Raw genomic sequence first — 18,723 nt, 5'->3', positions numbered from 1 at the left:
AAAGCCAATTGAGCTTGTCAATAACCAGTGAATGCCGTGGACAAAGAGCGACGAGTCGAAATTGGACTCAAATGAATGACGGAAGACCCAGAAAAACGCGACGACAGGCGAAGAAAACCAACGAATGCAAAGAACAACAAACAAAGAACAAGCCAGCACTCAGCGGACGAGTGGTACAGGGGAGGAATGGAGTAGCCGGACACTTAACGTAGGGGGCGATGAAAGGGATCTCACAGGGGCGGGATGCGATATCTTATATTCCAGGTGTAGGCGATCGGTTTAATGTGAAGCTAGAGGCGCCTTACAGCAAAGAGAGAAGTGAACTGCCGAGAGCAGTTCAGCAGCAGCCCAGCATGCCCATTCGTGAGAGCATAAAGGTCTCGTAGAGAGCCAGTAGCGGGTACTGGTTGTGGCGCGGGCAAGTGGAGGCTAATCGACGCGTACCTGTACGGGTTTTAACGGCTGGAGCTACTCTGGCGAAGTGCACGGTTCTCAACCAACCACCCACCCAACCCGAACAATCTCCTTTGGCGCTTCCCTTTAGCTTTTCGAGATTTATCGCTTACTGTAACGGATAAACCCGTGAGCTAGAAATCCAATAAAATCATGCCATGCTGCAGTTCCAGTGATGGAAGAAGACGGGGCTGTTGTCAGCTGTCTGCTGGCGTATTCAGGTTCACACGACGGTCGCACAATAGTCGCCACGTCGTCTGATTTGCCTTAGTTTAGACGAGACTCAGACCCGACACCAAGACAAACCCACCGCAATGGGAAGAGGGCGCAGGCGCCGGAGCATATCTTGCTGTGACTATATAATATTATTACTGTGCCGGGCAATTAGGCAGGGAGGAGTAAGTAAGTTAGTTAGTGAGGTAGCAGGGACATGCTACTTTTGTGTGGTGTCACGTACACAAAAGTCACTAGACGCAGGTTACGCAAGCAAGGGCTGGTGCTGCCTTGCCCAACTTGTCCACCCTACTAGCTACCCCAACCCTAGTGTCCCTATCTTTATTGTCACGATAATCCGAGGCGGATCACCCTACGCAAAAGTGTGCACTCTTGCTCTTTGGATGCTACTGCGGAATCCGCATACATCGCGTGCGTACCATCAAATACTATTAAGTCACAGTTCGCATGTTACTGGACTGGAAAAATGGATTAAGAAGAAACGACCCACGACTCTGGGCCGGACGTAAGGTTTAGACTTAGCTGAGAATCACCAGTGAGAACCTGCAGTGCAAACGCGAGGGGCAGGCCGGGATCGCTCAAGAATGTGCGTGCCAGACACGAGATTTAAACCTTACTCTTGTGTCTGTTACTCGCCAACGCTTGGGCCTTCCGACCTTGAGCCTTGACTCACCGGTAACTAAACGCCAATCGCAAAGTCGCAATCACCACAAACCTGCTGCTTGCTTTTCGATTTTTGTGTACAGATTATTAGCTCTGACGTCATCCAGTCTCTGATTAATGCGTTTGACCTTGCAATGATTGTATGCTCGTACGTAGAAGCAATGTTATCTTCCATTTTCACACATATTCACGCAATTCACGGCTACCACTAAAGAGTGCAGGTTTTCTTTAGATGTACATCCCCTTACAACAAATAAAAAAGTTGACGACTAGCCAGACCGAGCTCGGACCCTTACAGGGCATTGCAAGTGGCTTTCATCCCTCGCGTCCCCGTCAATCTTGTTCTGTGTCCCTTACTCGATCACCATCACCACTGCTTGATCTTCTGCTCCTCCACGTGTCTACTACTTTCGACCGTCGGTTGACAGCGTCTTGATTGCCGTGACCGTAGTTTGTGATGGTGTTGAGTTCCGTTTGCGATGCGGCCGCCGGCCGATGAGACGGCAGACAGTCATGTCCTTTAACTAATATCGTTGAGCTGATATAACAACCAATTGAACTCACTACAGCTGCTGATTGTGTCGGTTACTTGAATTTCACAATATGATACGACTTGGGACTATTATTTACAGCACTATGGATCAAACTAGCTGCGGGACGTTTATCAGGCGACACGCTCACCGTCCCCGTGTCGAACATTCAGTTAGTGACGGACAGTTACCTGAGCAATTATATGGGGTGGTTGTTACCTGCTGCCCAATTTGCGTGAATTATTTGGTTACCGGCGTCAATGAAAATTCGCCATGACTGCGCCGCTCGGAGTCACACCTCTAATTAGTTAGCCCAGTTAAGTTCCTTAATTTTAGCGAGCGACTGCCATCCAAATTGTATGGCAGATACTCACTACTGGATCATTCGACGCCAACTGTAAACGCTATAGTGAAATCTGGAATATACAACCGTGCAAATGCAAGGCATTAGGAGCTGGCGGATGCGCAATTGCGGGAATAGAACTCGGCACGATTACATGCGGGTGTGATAGTCTGCTACTAACTAGCGATGCGTCAACCTAGTATCCAGCTCACTTGGGTCTCTGCCCGTTAAATGCAGAGACAATACGAATTCATTAGTTTGCCTGATCAAACATGAGCAGCATCGACTCATGTGCCCAATATCTTCACATGGCAATTGATTGTCGCGGTCTCAAGTGTCTTACAGCTAGAGCAAGATATCCTATCGGGGGCGGTGCGCATCTGTCACGACTGCACACTGTTCGGCGTAGAGATAGACCGAAAAAGGTTGCGATATTTGTGACTGCACTTCATTATTACACCCGGTTGGGGTAATCCGTTAGGGCAATTGCTCTGAGTCAGCAAATTCGTTGCCGTTTCGGCGATCCAGTAAAAAGAGAGTATGCTCTCCTTCTGCCCAACTCACATCGGGCCATTGAAATGCCAATTCAGTCAGAAAATTTGCAACCCCGCATTTCTACAAACAGATCCCGGCTTCGAAGCCTGAAGAAAAATTTGAGACACTCTAGTGAGGTGCTAGTTATGGGCCAAGTTATCCATGACCTTAAACAGGTGTGAGTGATGCGAGTAATCACATGTCTCCTATCACCGGCAGGGGTACAATGACCCCTAGCTTCCTACCACCGCAAGGCTAATCGCGTTCACGGAATCAGGTTCCGGTCGACACTAAATCATAGGCAATCATTATACCGTTTGGGGAAATATTCCAGAACACCTTCGTCGCGAAGGCCGTACGATCTTGCAGGCTCGTTCCCGTGCTTCCATCGGCAGCGCGCCGGTTGTTGCACGATATTCAGTCCTTCCGACTCGGCCAATTCCGACTAAGTTGGCCTTGAGGCTGTTGATTCCGTGTTATCTCCATAGAGGCGACTGTGGGAACAGGGCAAGAAAGAGCACGGGCACACGTGGTCTGACATCAACACTCATAATTATTTCTACATGAGCTCACACTTACTCAGTAGTAAGCACAATGAATTTGCTTTCCTTTCCATGATATTCAATATAATATTTATAATGCAGTTCAGTAGTAGACGACAGCCTGTCTGCAGTAAACCGCGGATGCGCGACTCTTATCAGACTTTTGAGGCGCCTCTATGGCGTGCGTGTAAAACTCTCAAAGGATGTTACCACCTTGCCTGCAGAGAGTTATCCCAAAACATAACGTTGGACTGAACCATGGCATTGGGCTCGACCCTGCTAGAGAAACTTTTGCATGCTGTCCAGAAACGCAATTATGGTTGCTGGTGGACTGGCGAGAATCAATGATGATGTTTTCACTCAGAAATACTTGGGATGGTAATACTTCGGAGTCGTTAGTTATCGCTTTTCGGGATAGCTGCATAACGGATTCGAAGGTAGTTGTGGCTCTCGGCACGCAGTCGTCACGGCAGCAGAAGGTTTTGCCGCATTAATTCTTCCGCCAAACTTTCTCAGGTTACCACTACAATCAATATTTAAGCTGATAATATCGACTGAAACGTGTTTACCATTATATATGACATCCAAGAACAAGAACCGTGTTGGCAGTACTTGAATGTAGGATGATGCGGTAGTGAATTTATTTTGGTGATAGACAGACGAAAATTGGGATTCCCTGAGACAGCCACATGCCAAGCACTAAATGACCCAATTTTGCTCGCTTTATTCTAGCTAGCTTTTAGCGTACGAAGATCGGACGAAATCTGGATAATTACTCAACTTTGGGCTCTGCAGTTTGCGCACCAGGACCACAATGAGCTGCCGCATGCTGCGTCTTTTATTCGCCTATTACCAGGAGATATGCTGCTCCATTGCGTCGGGTCCACAGCAGGTCGCCAATGAATCCAGCCAAATCAAACTTCCTCAAACTTCCGAATCGCTCTGTGTGATGCCACTTTCCAAGGCTGGAAACTTCAGAATCCGGGTAAGTATTCTCATCCGTCCCGAATTATGCAGGTGAGTGAAATTTGGGTATAGGTGTCAAACTCACGTCACGAGTTGCTACCCCAGTTTTTGTTGACCTTGGTGGCTATACCACCTGTCAGACTTCGGCTTATGCAGGGCACCTGCATAAGCCAAGCAAGCTTTACACTTTATATTTGTAGCGCCCGTGTAGTTCGTCCGCTGAGCCAAACGACTCCACCAACTTACATAACATCGTCCACGATTGCTGAAGTGCGTAGAGTGGTTAGCCTTCCTATTGGCGGAGTGACTTCTCTCGCTTGCGCTTTGGCCAGATCTGCGGTGGGCATTCACGACCGGCCGAATACGTGTGTTGTCAATATGATCCAGCTCCCCGCGTTCTCTATGATTGGAGTATTGCGAAATTCCCATGCTTCAATATTCGTCTAGAAGTCAGCCAAATTTGATGCTGTTAATTGGATCGGACAGGTCTCGTATCGCCGATGGACAATGTTGCTGAATTCAGCCTATCGTCTGCTTAACCCTATTACTCTAATCAGGTGCGTGATCGATTCGTGATCGCAGTCTAGCAACAAATTCCACCACTCTGGGTCATTCTGTCAGAACTTTATGTTCACTAATTTTTTTTGGCCGGTTTGTGCCATGGTGCCAATGAAACAGTGACAAATTTCCTACAAAACAGTCTTCACAACCGAGAAATAATCGAACGTTCTTATAGAACCTTTACTTTCTTAAACTGATCAGTCGATCGGGGTTGCTACAGTCGGCGAGTCGCTTTTCTCAACAGCGTGGTGCAGTTGGACCGAAAAGCCGCAGGGCCTTCAAACCTTTGGCGTATCACACATTCAGCTTTAACAGTTGCTGAACTTTCAATTCTGCGATAGAGGACATTCCCAGCCACCAAATGTTAACTGCCCAATAAGAGTGCAAAGAAAATTTTTCTGGTCCACCAAAAACGCTACTTAATTGTCAAATTTCATGACGAGCTGCGACAAAGTTCTATATCGCCTCTGCCTCGCAAAAGTTACGCATCAGATATGGTCTACGTGGCAAGAGATCTCGCAAGCACTTCTTTTCTCTTCGGGGACTGCCTGGAAGTGATAATAAGTAAGACCAGGCAAATCACGCCAGGCCTTTTTTGTGCGAACCGCCTCCTACGTGTGAAATGATGTCGGTAATAATGTAGCTACTCTTACTATAATACAATCTTAACAAGTAACAGGTTTCACGATGGATGGGAAATGTTCTGGTCGAAAATTCGACATCCGCAGTCGGGCGACACCTGTCAGCCGTCCAGCACACGTGCAAACTCGATGTCAGATAAACTTTAGCTGGATATTAGTCGGTCCGCCCTACATTCAGCGCCCTAGACGCGTCCAAATTATGACCGGTGATATCACTGACAATAGTGAGGATATGCAACGTGGCAGGTAATGGTGCAAAAACTGACAGGAGCGGCAGATCGTGTCCGGCTTGGCAATCCGCTCACGTATTGGCTATCGACAGACAGGTACTCCATGGACGACAGAAAATGCAAAGCGCACGGTGCGAATTGGATACGGGCTCAGATGACGAGACCAATAAGAAGGTCATAAATTAGCCAATGTCTGCAAGGGCGCCTGCGCTATTGCCAAATGTGCGTATTAGCTGCTCCTACGGTGGTGGTTGGGTCCGCCGACCCGATCCAGTGTTCGGTGAATCATCTCCGCAGCAGCCGGCGGCATGTTTAAGACAGAAATCGAGATCAAGATCAGGTCTACCCGTGTATGACAGCTGCCACACGAGCCCCGCTGCTTTAAATGAACGGAAGCATAAGCGTATGAGTAGATGAGTTGACTCGAGATAATAAATGTCTTTGCATGCTGTCTCTGCGTGACAGTTTAGCGGAGTCGCGCGTAGTGAGTACGTGCTATTGTTTTGGAGACATTAGGTCACAAGGTCCGGCATATGCAGACAATACTATTAAGTATTGAGACACAAGCAGTATATTCTCTACTTTGCAATTATGTTATCGCGTCTGGCAAGTTGAGTGTCGGGATGTGCTGTAGGCCAAGGACCTTACACTCTTTGCTCAGTGCTCATACCCTCGTCCATGCTCTACTGTAATCGCTTGCAATGCTAGATCAATCTCTGTCGCCTAGGCTCTCTGCAATCAATTCTCTACAGTCTGCTGATGTTGTTTCAATTCTGCGATATCACTTTTGATATGTCATTTTCTGCCAACAGAAATCACATGAACTCGTGGTATTGCGTTTCAAACACAGGAGATGCAGTCTCACCTTTCACCTCACTTGACAGCGACCTTGACGGACGATCTTGCTATAACCACCTGCGACAAATGAGCTTTACTTCATCGTGTGGATTTGGATTCACGCGGTCGTGCTGTGCTGCGATCACCCGGTTGACTTAAGTTAATGGCTTGATTAGATCGACGTTGATTGGTCTTGTGGGTATATCCTTGTGATTCAATATACAGGCGACGCCTTTGCAACCAGAGAATCGAGATTCATACCATGTGCCGTTCGCAAAAAGCATATGCACATGACTTTCCATTGATAGATCTCAGAGTTACGACGTCTGGTGATGTTGCGCTAATTAGTATCGTAGATTGTTGGTGGTGATAATGTCGACGTCACGCTCAATATATGAGAGCGCTAGTTTGGTGTTTTGCAGACACGTTCAGACTTCGCGACCATGACCTGGCATTAGAGTGCTTTGTCTATCAAACAACATACACATCATCATCATCATCATCATCATCATCATCATCATCATCATCATCATCATCATCATTGGCAACCTGATGTTGATTTGCTGCCGCATATATTTAAGTCGCAGGGCTAGATGACTTTACGTAACGTCGGTAAACCAATTCGGAGTATATCATTCCCATTTTTGGACCACAATGTGAGCAGCTAGATCAAATGGCCATTAGTTGCACATTCTTGCATACGCAGGGATATAACCTTTATTCAAAGACCAATAATATACAACCTTCCCACCCATATCCTAACAAAACATATCACGAACAACAAGGTCACTTAATTTTAGTTGTAGTTAAATGATGATGGCATCTGTGGAGGTGGAGGCGCCATAAACATCTTCTGGTTGGGAAAATACTGTTGCTCGCCACCTTGAGGTGGTGGAGCAATTGAGTGGCCCGCCATGAATGCTAACACGTCGTCAACAAACTCTGCAATATACAGCGCACAATAAATACATACCACAGTACACGCAGTAAAAGGCTCCTATGGCCGATTTGGGGATTAAAACGGTGTACGGAACCAGCGGATCTTGGTTGATGGTGTTTGGCTCGCCTGTCTTTGGCTTCTTGTCATCACCTGCGCTCGCGTCGCTTTGCACAATTGTCTGAGGCGTCGTATCGTCAACCGACGACCGAACTTGTGAAGATTCAATCTGCTTATTTTCTTTACTGCTGCCGGACACACTGTCGTCGGGGCTAGCCCTTTCGCCCTGACTCTCCTCGCTGTTCCGTCGATTTCGTACCGCCCAGTCAAAATTCTGACGACCGTCGGATTGCAGCCGGCGTTCAAAAGGCAGCTCTTGTAATATGCTGACTATATCCATGACATTCCGATTATCATTGTCTTGCTGCTGCGTCGCTTTTGCTTCGGACAGTTCCTTATGCTTCCGCACACGCAGCTGGCGTTGCCGAATACGCTCCTTCAGTCTATAATCCTCCAGAATCCGCATCTCATCATCGTTAAGCGGATCCCCCTTCTTCTGACGCATAATCAGTCGTCGCGCACTCATCGACAGTCAATCACACCCAAAAACGTATAGAATCTATCTTTTAATTGACACAAGCATGGGCTGCACAGAGAAGGTTTACAATGATGCCGGACGAGGTGCGCTCCAGGGTTAGGGCATTATGCGTACGATACATGCTTACGATCGAGGAAGCTGGCGCTAAACAGTGGCGGCGCAGCGAGAACAACCCATACGTAATATTTGCGTCCCACCGTACAGCAATAAATGACTGCAAAGCTGATCCAGAGCAATTTCAACTTGTACATAAGTTCTGGTACATTTCATATATGTGACGAAGGAAGGCATTTATGTATCCGAAGATAGGAGACTTGCGATAGTCACCTTCGAACTCAAACATTCCCATTCAGGGCGTGTGTGGGACTTCTGTCTACGCACACCCGTACGCGGACGCGAGCACTTCCATCGACGTCCAACATGACATAAATGCACTCGAGCTGCTTTCTACCTACTTCCAACCGGCCGATAAAGTGCTCTGTCTACTGCCGTCCAGTCCTCGGTCGCCTCTCGGTTTTGCGTCGTCACAACTGAATAAGCTGGCCATCGTATGCGGTGGAAAGTATAACGGCTCGTCGGCGACGTATTTAAGCTTCTACGCGATGCAACGGGCAACCTTGGCTCGAAGTGTGAGCAGCACCGGCCGATAACAGGCTGCTTCGTCGCTGATAATGATTTACCTCCGAGGACAACAGTGTCTAGCATGGCACAATTGTCTCGCTGGTCTTATCAAGCGGATGCATGCTGCCAGCTGGTCCCGAATCTTCATCGTAGAAGCAACATAACGCACCGGCGGAAGTGAGGTCAACAGTTCCGTAACCGAGATACAACGTTCATTTGAGGGTTTCGTACTAAGACAAAAAGTCACCAGAAGATTTGGCACAGAATCTGCGTTTAGGAATCGGTGTCATAAATGTGGCAATCAGTCTATGCGATCCAAGGTTGCAAATGGCGATACTTTAGCTCGCAGCAATGACGTGCAGAAGATAGTATGGGACGAAATGCGTTGGCTCAACAAGCATTGGACCCGCGATGAAACCGCGACTCAACATCGTTGTCAGAAGAACTCAAACAGACACGAAATCTATTACTTCCTTCGGCTTCTATCGGGACCTCACGCATGATGCAAAAGTAAGACTTTCAGACCCATGAAGGTGCGCTAAGCGTTGAATACCTTAGTTAGGACCTAAAGCTAAGATTCGATGGCGATCATCAATCGATAAGGTACTATTACATGCAGCTAAGCTCCGCAGAGAGTTATCTCAGAATTATTGCTGTACGAGGAAGAGTCAGCCTGGGACATGGCTAATACATCCGTGCATATGTCAGTGAAATTGCGCAGAGGAAATATCACAATGCTACGGCGACAATAATGAGAAAAAGCAATAGCATCCACACTTCGGACACTTGTCGGAAGTTGCACGGGAAATGGAACATGAAAAGTACATCTTCACAATTCAGAATGTTTAGAAGCGCCCGCGGCCACGCTCCTCGTCTGAGATGGAGCCAACGCAGCGAGTCGGAACGTGAATGCGAGGACAGAGCCGAACGAAAACCCACCTGGTACGCGTGAGTGCCCTTCCAGATATGGGCGACCTTAACCACGGCAGAGCGAGCCATATCTGACGACGATATGAAGACCTTCCTTAGAGTGGCATTGGCGTCAGCCAGGCGGAAAAATATCAAGGATGGTCTCAGGCGTGAGGATGTGTTGGCAACCTTGCGAGGCCCGTCCGGAACCGGCTCTCAGGTGTAGAGTGGTCGGCTTTCCCGAGCTCAGGCGGAGTTGGTCTTCTATACTGAGCTATTATCTGAGGCTCACATACCTCTGGGCATGACATCAGCGGCCGCAAGGTCACTGGTTGTCCCATGGGTGGCAGCCAAGATTGTCAGTTACGACCTGGACATTGGGCCCGAGAGCCGGGATTGGGAGCGAATAGAAGCTCATTAGAGCAGCCAGAGACGACAGAGTCCATCCGCCTCTGCCTATTACGACAATAATAGGCGACGTCCATGTTCCTCTACCTGCTGGCTTATCTCTGATCCGCAAGGTGCGAGAAGAGGTAGTGATGCTGATTGGAATTGGCAGAGAGAGCGAAGTGACGAGTATTGGGCACGCACTGCCTCTCGCCGGGAAATCAAGACTACGGATGCTCCACCGTCTGGTTTTCCCTTCCATGTTGCTCCTGACACTTTCATAGGTTATCAGCCCTGCAAGCGCTATGGACTCAAACATATCTCTCCTTCCGACGTCGGCAAACCGTCATGAGAATTCCTATCTATGATGGGAAGAATTTTATTGTCTGGGGGGCAAGAGTTAAATCAACCTTGGCCAGGATGAATGCTTTAACTGCAATTGAGGAGGACGTTGAAGTTTCCTCAATGACAGCCAAGCAGTTACAATCAGACAGTATTGCGAAAGGCCTTATAATTGGTCTTACGTCTCCAACCTTGTGACGTTGACACAATATATGTTTGAACGTGCATACGATAAGTACGGGTACCTCAAGGAAAGATATGCTGCAAAGGCAGAGGAACGACAGGCCGAGCTCGTCGCCCAAACTTTATTCGACCAAGATGTCCGACAATGGTTCTCTTCAATCCCATCTAGAAACAATGTTGCTCATGCGGAAGCAACTCCAATTGAGCAACTACAATCTCACGGATAAGATGTTTCTCAATGCCCTGTACAAGTTCTGGCACTACGGTTCTTGAATTACAAAAAACGGTCTCCGCTCAAGCTCGTTGACTGTGCAGGAAGCTATATCTGCCTTAACGACATACGACGACGAACTTCCGAAGACAAACGAGGGGCACGTCGCGTACATCATGGAAACGGACGCAGGAAATTTCGGTAGGCGCCTGGGCCATCGCAAACGGGGCAGAGTGGAGAAATCACGTACTACAGGGTTACGTCAAGACAGTTTCCCGGTGCACGAAGGTTATGAGCCCTGTTAGCAAAGAATTTGGGTGACGCAGATACATAACGACTAGTTTCTTGGCTTGCACTCTATCATCTTCCTTCTCATATGTACAAGTTCGAACCGTCCACCAACGCTAATCCCTGCCAGATTTTCTACCGCAGTCCACTCATGATTGTCTAACGGATCCGCCACAGATCTGCGGCGACGTTAATCCAGGGCGTAGTTTGCAATCTCGCTGCATGTCGACGCACGCGTCTCTATCTTTCTACCTGCTCCGAGGACAAAAAAATGACAATAAAAGATGAATTATCAATACTTCAACTTCCCGTTGCATCTTCGCATCTAACCAAAACCGTACCCAAGTGACGTAATTTAATCAATTCAAGAACGGCACAAGCCACTCAGTAATCTCATCAATCATCCGCCACGACAAGTAATGTCCATTATCCTCAAGAAGAATATATTTAACATCATTATTGGCCGCGTACTTTTCGATCCACGGTTTTGTAAATTTATCTGGCACAAGTTCGTCAAGTGCCCCATTTAGAACCAAAATCTTCTTGCCATTAATTGCCGTAATGCTCTCATCCCGCGAAGCGTAAAGCTGTTCTAATGAGTTTGGCCATTCCTTCGTTCCTTTTGGGATTTTCTCGACGCTGGTGTATCTTCCAAGACGGTCAATTACGAGAGACGTCATATCTGGACATCCCACTATAGGAATACCGATCTGAATGCGGGAGTCACTGGCAAGGAGGTTCCAGGTGACGTGCCCGCCGAGGGAGACACCTGACGCGATGAACTGTTTAGGGGTGAAAAGGTCGCCGACGTAGCTCTCGAGATAGGTCATCACTGTTTGGATGTCAATCGCGATGCCGTCTATGGCGGTTAATTACTTGCACATGATTGATGTCCATGGATATCTTACCGACCATAGATAGCATATCCTGCCTGTACAAGAGAAATTAGTGGTACATATATGCAATGGAATTGGTCGAGAACTTACCCATGCTTGACATTTCCGCCGGTCCATGAGTGTCTGCCACGTCGCCTTGTTAGAAGAGTATCATGTCGACCTAATATTCCACCAACTTACATTGAAAGATCATCAATCTATAACTTTTTAGTCGATACCCACTCTAATACAAGCTATAACGTACCTTCCGAATACCATGGTTCCGATTGTCAAACGTCGCAACAACTAATCCATTTGTATGTCCCTTCTTGCCTAAGCTATACAGTAATTGATGGGCGACTGCCTCTGCATCTTTGTATGATCTGGTTCGTCCATGAGCATGAAACAACACTGTAGTAGTTTTAGCTTGTTCTGGTGTCAATTCCTTGACTCCGTATAGATGAACTAGAATCCCAGCAATATTAACAGTGGTCTCGCTTGACCGCGGCGTATCATCCGGTAAGGAATATATCATTTGGAGCAGCCTTCGACGTCGACGTATATTTTGTACTTAATTGACACTAAACTATATTTGGAATGATAGACAATTAAAGACTGAAATAACCAAGAATAAGAGCACAAACCCTGGTTACGAATTTAAACAAGAGAGGAGTAGGGGAGGAGGGGTCAGGGTTGAGCTGGTGCTACAGCGCGGAGGAACCGCCAGTCCGTGATATGGAACCAAGCCGCTTATATAGACAACGCACCAAGTAAAGCTGAGAGAATGTTTGTAGACTAAGACGAGTACAGACTAACTCAGTAAATTCTTCGAGATAGTAGATAGTGCTATCCGTTATCAAGATCAAAGAGGATGATGTGACATCTAATTGTGGTCGCCTAAGAGTTCACAGCTGACATAATGTGATTTCCGTCCCTGCGAAAGCGCACAAATATTAGCCAGTATAGCGCCATTTGGTGACACCCTTGAATCGAACCATAAACCTGAAAATCACAAATTCTACCTGACCCTATACAGTTCTGACACAGTAGATCAGATATGCGCCAGACATAAGATATCAGCCAGACGTCACAATACCAACACGCATCTCTTGTTTCTTATTGCAATCATCACTGTGACTACATATCACATGTCGGAGTCACAACAACCGCGGTCGTCATTTGTTGCGTCCTCATTAGAGTCTCCGGCCTCGTCTACCCCGGGGCCTCCACATGAGCGATCACCACAGCATGCCGCACCGCCAACCTCCGATCGCCCTGCCATGTCTGAAAAGCGGAATATATCGCCTACATCAATGCGACCTAATCAGTCTTCGTTCGCTACCACAGTAAGAGGAATCTCATCCCCAGTTCCTCCAGGATTGCCTGTCGTCGTGACCGGAAGCAGTATCGCGAGGCAGCCATACAAATCTTTCAGGAAGAAATATCGAAAACTTCGGTTACGTTTTGATACGGTCATGCGGGAGAACGAGGAGTTGGAGGGCAAGGATTTTGCGGCGAAAAGAACGATCAGAAGACTTAATGCCGAGAATGCTCGGTTGTTGGACATGTTGATAGATCTTTCAGAGTCGCCTCATATCAACAAGCAGTTTCAGGTCGGCGGTTTAGGTGTCGAAGAGGTTGATGAGGAGAGGGAGCGGCAGGCGAAGATTTTGAAGTGGATTATGGAGGATGATGCGCATAGCGTTAAGAAGAATGGCGATTCAATTGATGTCGCAAAACTTGGTGATGTGAAAGATCCTAATGAGATTAAAGAAGAGTTTGGAAAGGAGAATGGCAGTAGCGGCAATGCCCATAGTACAGAATCTGGAATCGATGGCGCAAAATTGATGAGACCTAATACGCCGCAATATTTAGAGGAAGAGATTTTACTTCTACAGGACGACTACGACTCGGATTTTTGACGGTATTTTGTATTGGATCTGATTGTACAATTTTATTATGGATTGGCGTCATGTGTAAATTTAGATAACTTGTAATATATGGGGTGAAGAATCATGGCATGATTATTGATAACTGCCCTGACATATCTTTCCTCAAAGAAGCAGGCGGATTTTAAACTCTCCTACACGACTGTGTTAGATAACACTAGCACGCGCAAGAAGCCTCCTACTAAACTTGTCACTATCAGAGTTGAAGCAATGAACGGGCAGCACTAGAAAACGTTTAATGAAAATGTTATCCAGGGCGGAGATGTTCTGCAGTTGAACACTGCAAACACAGAACAAAGCGATATCTAACAAGCTGAAATAAAATTACATCGGAACATCCGTTTCCGATGTCGAACAAAGAAAAGCGGAGTTTTCACGGACCATCCGCCTGGAATGAAGTCGAGCGGACGTTAACGCCTGAGTAAGTATAATCTATGCACAGCTGTCACGTAATGAGGACCTATTAGTCACCAACGTGTCTCGCGTTCCGTTATCATCAAAAGAAACGATAATTGACTACTGGAGAAATACAATTGAGGAATCACGTCACATGTGGGAGGTGACTCATCACATTGCTGCATCTTACGTGGTCGAAAGTCGCTTGTCATATGCGGCCTAGTGCGATGTTGGGCCGCGTCATGAATTTATTACTCACAAGCAACGCCAATGAGTCCTTGCTGCAGCCACAATGCTACACTTGTGCTGATGGCAGCTTAAATTTAATTTAGATGCGCTCAAGATGACGCATTCAGCATACTCAGCTTCGTCGACTAATTCAGAGGAACGCATTCCGCACTGTTCGCCTTTGCTAGCACCAGCGCGTTATCCACCGTCTTTTGACGATCAACCTGCTTGTGAAGGTGTATCGGCCCTTTTGGCTGTTCTGTACTGTCAACTATATAATAGTCTGCTCCTGTCCTCTCTGTTCTTGTAATAATCCTCATCAGTTAACTATTCCGCATTTGTCGACAATACATCCACCAATTGCCTTTAGTTTAACAATGTCCGCTGTTATCACTTCATCTGAGGTACCTCTCCAATGCTACCTAGGATATTGTTACAGACACTAACTTCAGTTCTAGACCGATCTCAAGCGTACGACGTCCGCTCTCTCTTCCGCCACTACTCTCGCAGATGTGAACTCCCCTGCGCAATCGCATCTTGCTTCCCCTGCGACCTTTGACCCTAATATTTTCGTATATGACTACAGGACTGACAAAGAGCGTGGAGAAGTGAATCCGGAAGAGCCAGCGCCAAAGAAGATCTTAGGTCTGCGCTCGCACATCTTCTGGATTCTCGCAATCTCGCTGCTAATAGTCATTTGCGCGGTCGTCGTGTTGGCCGTGGCTCTTTGGACTCGAAAAGACTCCTCTGATACTTCGAGCGCATCTTCACAAATTGGTACTGGCTCTAGCCCATCGAAAGTGTACATGAAGAGATTAATCGATGACGGTGTTATCCTTTAGGTCATTGCACTAAAGATTATCAATATTTCTATATCATGCGTCTATGGAAACTTGTATTTTGATCTATCGCGAACTTATATATTGATATATCGCGACCATAGCCTCGGCTATGATGGACTGAAGAGTATGTACATGTTTCAACAACTCGAGCTTGTTAGTCATAAGCTAGACATCTGTCAATGAAACATCATTGTTTCTTTATATGCATGCAGGTCGGTATCCCTAGTTGTTTCGGAGTTTTATGGTGGTTAAATATAGGTATCTGATGGAAGTGTCCCCATGTATTTATGAAGGGAGAGCTTCGACGTAAAATAGATAAGTAATATATCTAGTATTCATCTAATAATAATAACATATGATTCCAATTAATGACTTGATAGAGGAAAATATGCATTTATTCACACTTACTGTGAGCAGGAACATTTTTCATAGTCGCGGTACCAAAGATTTGGGAGGACTCTCTCCTGAATACGAGAAATTAAACTACGGCTTCAATAATCCGATTGCCACATACAGGTCGGACATCAGTGACCGCTGCGTATTCTTTGCGTGGCTGTGATCCTTACGCTCGACTATCATGTACAAACTCGTTGACCATATGCACACTGCCTCTTCGGGGCTAGCAGCGGCTGCCGTCGAATTTTAGCGATGAGTTTAATTGGACGTTGAGGCGCCGCACCCCTGAAATGCTTCGTAAGGCTAGGCTTCAACTCAATCAGATATGTGAGAGGCAGCTTGTATAATCACAGCCATTGCGACCATAACTATACCTCCGGATCCATACTGTGATAATATTATGTCTGTCAACGTACAACAACTCTACCACTCTACTGTCGATGTACACTATAACAAACACTGAACTCATCTGGGATAGTCCAACAGTCAAACAACCATGCGCAATGTGATTTCAGGCGAATTCGCGTGACGACTTGTGATAGAAGACACTAAGTACTATTTGAGATTGGGCTCACGTTACCAGTGTCCTGCTACTGTGCTAATATGACTGCAATATGGTACCGAGCCGCAAGAAGAGATTTGAATGAGACTGGCAGAAATTTCCGGGCATCCGCGTCTATCGTAGCTTCTCCAGACCTAACTGGTCTAATATCGTCGCTTTGGAACCAGCGTATTCATCTCAATCGTAAGAAAAAATTCTGTTAATGTTGAGGGGCGAATCGGAATAGGGCGAATCGGAATAAATGATATCTTGTTTTAAATGAGAGCGCTAACCGCAATTGTCGGATCCCTAAGGTTCATCTAATTATGGTGTCCCCTTTCTCTTCCTGGAAAATGTAGATGCGCATATCATGGGCAAAGCTTTGTAAAGCGACTTCTTTGCTTAGATGAACTGTGATGATTGGCAACTTGGTAATTGATAGTTTGGTCGACTTTATAATCAGTAAATTATCCACTTTTCCTTCGTTCCTTGTAGACATTGCATTCGTATAGCCCTAAGCTTACTTGTCTTCAGTGGCACTTTCAGGGTGTGTATCATCTTCCCTACTCTCAAAGCGATGACCAGTGTTTTGTGTGTTTTTTGTTCTATGCGCCGCACATCCCTCCCTGACTTTTGGAGGATTGAAATAGATGCCAAGTATCACAACTACATTCACATTCCGGACTGTGTGAGCGAATTCATGACATCGCTGTCATGCTAGATGGCCACATTATGCGATGCGTCTCCAATGGCCGGCCATTCAGATCTACTCATCGATCATGAGAATCTCACACCCAATGATCCACTTCGTATGCTTCCGTCCGAGGTATTCGCCAATATCCTGTTACAGCTTAAATTTAAGGACATACTTCAATGCACCAAGGTTTGTCGAAAATGGCAAGCATTTGCAGAGGGCTATCCACTTCTATGGTCATATATTAATCTCAGGCATGACGACGGCCGCGAATCCGACGCCACCGTTTCGGAGTATATTAAGCGGGGGACAGGACCACACCTTTGCTTAAGTTCATCCTTATCCAATGACTACCGACATTTTCGAGGAGTAAGACATATTGTTGCTTTAAAAATAGATGTCTGTGCTTTTAATTATGTGATGTGCGACATAACATCAGGAATGTTGGAAACGCTCCAGAGCTTGCAGTTTTATTTCTCACAGGACTCGACAATTCATAAAGCTATGGCTTTTGTAATATGGACGGTCACAGCGCCTCCGACGTATCCTAGTCTCGAAATGCTGTCTTTTGAAGGTGACAGTACTGTCAGTGAAAGAAAACGAATGCTGCTTCCGACGTCGGATTTCATGAAGATCATGAAGTTGTTTCCGCGGTTAAATACATTATATCTCAGCGGCTTAAAAATTACGTCGGATCGCGTTACTTTGGAAGCCATGGAAGAGCTGCGAAAGGTCATTTTAATCAATTGCACTTTTTCTACCATGCCGACAATCCCGTTAACTTGTTCGGAATTAGTAGTGGATGGTTGTAACGTCTTTCCCAGGTCGTTACCACATCAGAATATGGAGCTCAGCAACGTCGCTCTACGGAATTATCCTTACAATAACGAGGCTTTGCAGATAATTTGTAATCAATGCACATGGTCAGCACTGAAGAAGCTGGATATATCACGGAACTCCGCGCTCAAATTTTCGAGACCGTTTACGGTAGACGGGAAGACATTGGAATTCTTCATCACGGATCGGTTTAAATGCTTGGAGACCTTAATTGTCGGGTCCACAGTCACGGACGATGCACTCTGTGAATTCCGCAGACTTCGTGAATTAAAGTATCTTGTGATTCAAGACGCACAGCAAGTTACTGCACGAGGATTTCATGATATGCTATACTTTGGTCGACGATGTTCTAAGTTCGGCAAATTGATGTATTTGATTGCTCTTGTGAAATATATCGTCGTTAATATGAAGACCCAGAGGATTATGTGCAGTGATCGTATAACTCTCGCTCATCTTCACAATTATTTGCTTGAACTCGATGGCGTGTACCGTGTCGTGGAGTCTAACATCAGCGTCGATGGATCGGTCGAGAGTTGGAAGAATGATATAGAGGAGTTTGAAACGCCAGAGCAATTTGCCGTTAGCACGGACTTGTGTGCTAGTACGGTCATTGCTGATTGGCAGCAATTTACTCAGCCAACTGACTCGTGTTTTGCATAAGGAACGATATTATAGAGGGTGGATTGCCAAGGACTATGCAATTTATTCCTGATGCCGACGACTATTGAGTCGCTGTCTGGTGTGCTACTATGAACTTCAATCTGTACAACAACAATATATGTCATAAGTCGAAATTGTACATGCATATGATATGTAATAAGATCTTGCTAATACCTATATGTACGACAGTCACTCACATACTATACTGTACACATGAGAAGTAGATGCAACCGTAAATATACGAAAGCCACAAAACAAGTTAACATTCATCCGCCGGAAATGCGTTGTAAAAATG

At 46.3% G+C, this 18,723-nt stretch overlaps 5 protein-coding genes across 5 annotated transcripts; 3 read left to right on the top strand and 2 right to left on the bottom strand.

Annotated features, from left to right (window-relative positions):
• Nucleotides 1-7,330: 7,330 nt before the first annotated feature.
• Nucleotides 7,331-8,057, bottom strand: V1508DRAFT_352307 (uncharacterized protein; the record flags this gene model as incomplete). The annotated part of the gene is made up of 2 exons (XM_066936850.1): nt 7,331-7,455; nt 7,508-8,057. The coding sequence occupies 2 exons, from the start codon at nt 8,055-8,057 to the stop codon at nt 7,331-7,333; spliced, it is 675 nt and encodes a 224-aa protein (XP_066796741.1).
• Nucleotides 8,058-11,076: 3,019 nt separating this feature from the next.
• Nucleotides 11,077-12,817, bottom strand: V1508DRAFT_61748 (Alpha/Beta hydrolase protein). The gene is made up of 6 exons (XM_066942983.1): nt 12,653-12,817; nt 12,151-12,471; nt 12,087-12,103; nt 11,997-12,029; nt 11,919-11,941; nt 11,077-11,869 (listed from the first exon to the last, which is right to left on the bottom strand). The coding sequence occupies exons 2-6, from the start codon at nt 12,418-12,420 to the stop codon at nt 11,370-11,372; spliced, it is 843 nt and encodes a 280-aa protein (XP_066796740.1). The 5' UTR covers nt 12,421-12,471; nt 12,653-12,817; the 3' UTR covers nt 11,077-11,369.
• Nucleotides 12,818-12,887: 70 nt separating this feature from the next.
• Nucleotides 12,888-13,903, top strand: V1508DRAFT_414378 (IEC3 subunit of the Ino80 complex, chromatin re-modelling-domain-containing protein). The gene has a single exon (XM_066939917.1). It carries the CDS (start codon nt 13,034-13,036, stop codon nt 13,805-13,807), a length of 774 nt encoding a protein of 257 aa, XP_066796739.1. The 5' UTR covers nt 12,888-13,033; the 3' UTR covers nt 13,808-13,903.
• Nucleotides 13,904-14,835: 932 nt separating this feature from the next.
• On the top strand, nt 14,836-15,300 carry V1508DRAFT_431641 (uncharacterized protein; the record flags this gene model as incomplete). The annotated part of the gene is made up of 2 exons (XM_066941935.1): nt 14,836-14,862; nt 14,917-15,300. The coding sequence occupies 2 exons, from the start codon at nt 14,836-14,838 to the stop codon at nt 15,298-15,300; spliced, it is 411 nt and encodes a 136-aa protein (XP_066796738.1).
• Nucleotides 15,301-16,781: 1,481 nt separating this feature from the next.
• Nucleotides 16,782-18,599, top strand: V1508DRAFT_62069 (uncharacterized protein). The gene has a single exon (XM_066942985.1). It carries the CDS (start codon nt 16,959-16,961, stop codon nt 18,426-18,428), a length of 1,470 nt encoding a protein of 489 aa, XP_066796737.1. The 5' UTR covers nt 16,782-16,958; the 3' UTR covers nt 18,429-18,599.
• The last annotated feature ends 124 nt before the right edge of the window (nt 18,600-18,723 follow it).

This window comes from Lipomyces doorenjongii, assembly GCF_038497915.1.
Source record: "Lipomyces doorenjongii strain NRRL Y-27504 unplaced genomic scaffold V1508scaffold_15, whole genome shotgun sequence".
Classification (NCBI taxonomy): Eukaryota; Fungi; Ascomycota; class Lipomycetes; order Lipomycetales; family Lipomycetaceae; genus Lipomyces; species Lipomyces doorenjongii.
This window is presented reverse-complemented; position numbering and strand designations above follow the sequence as displayed.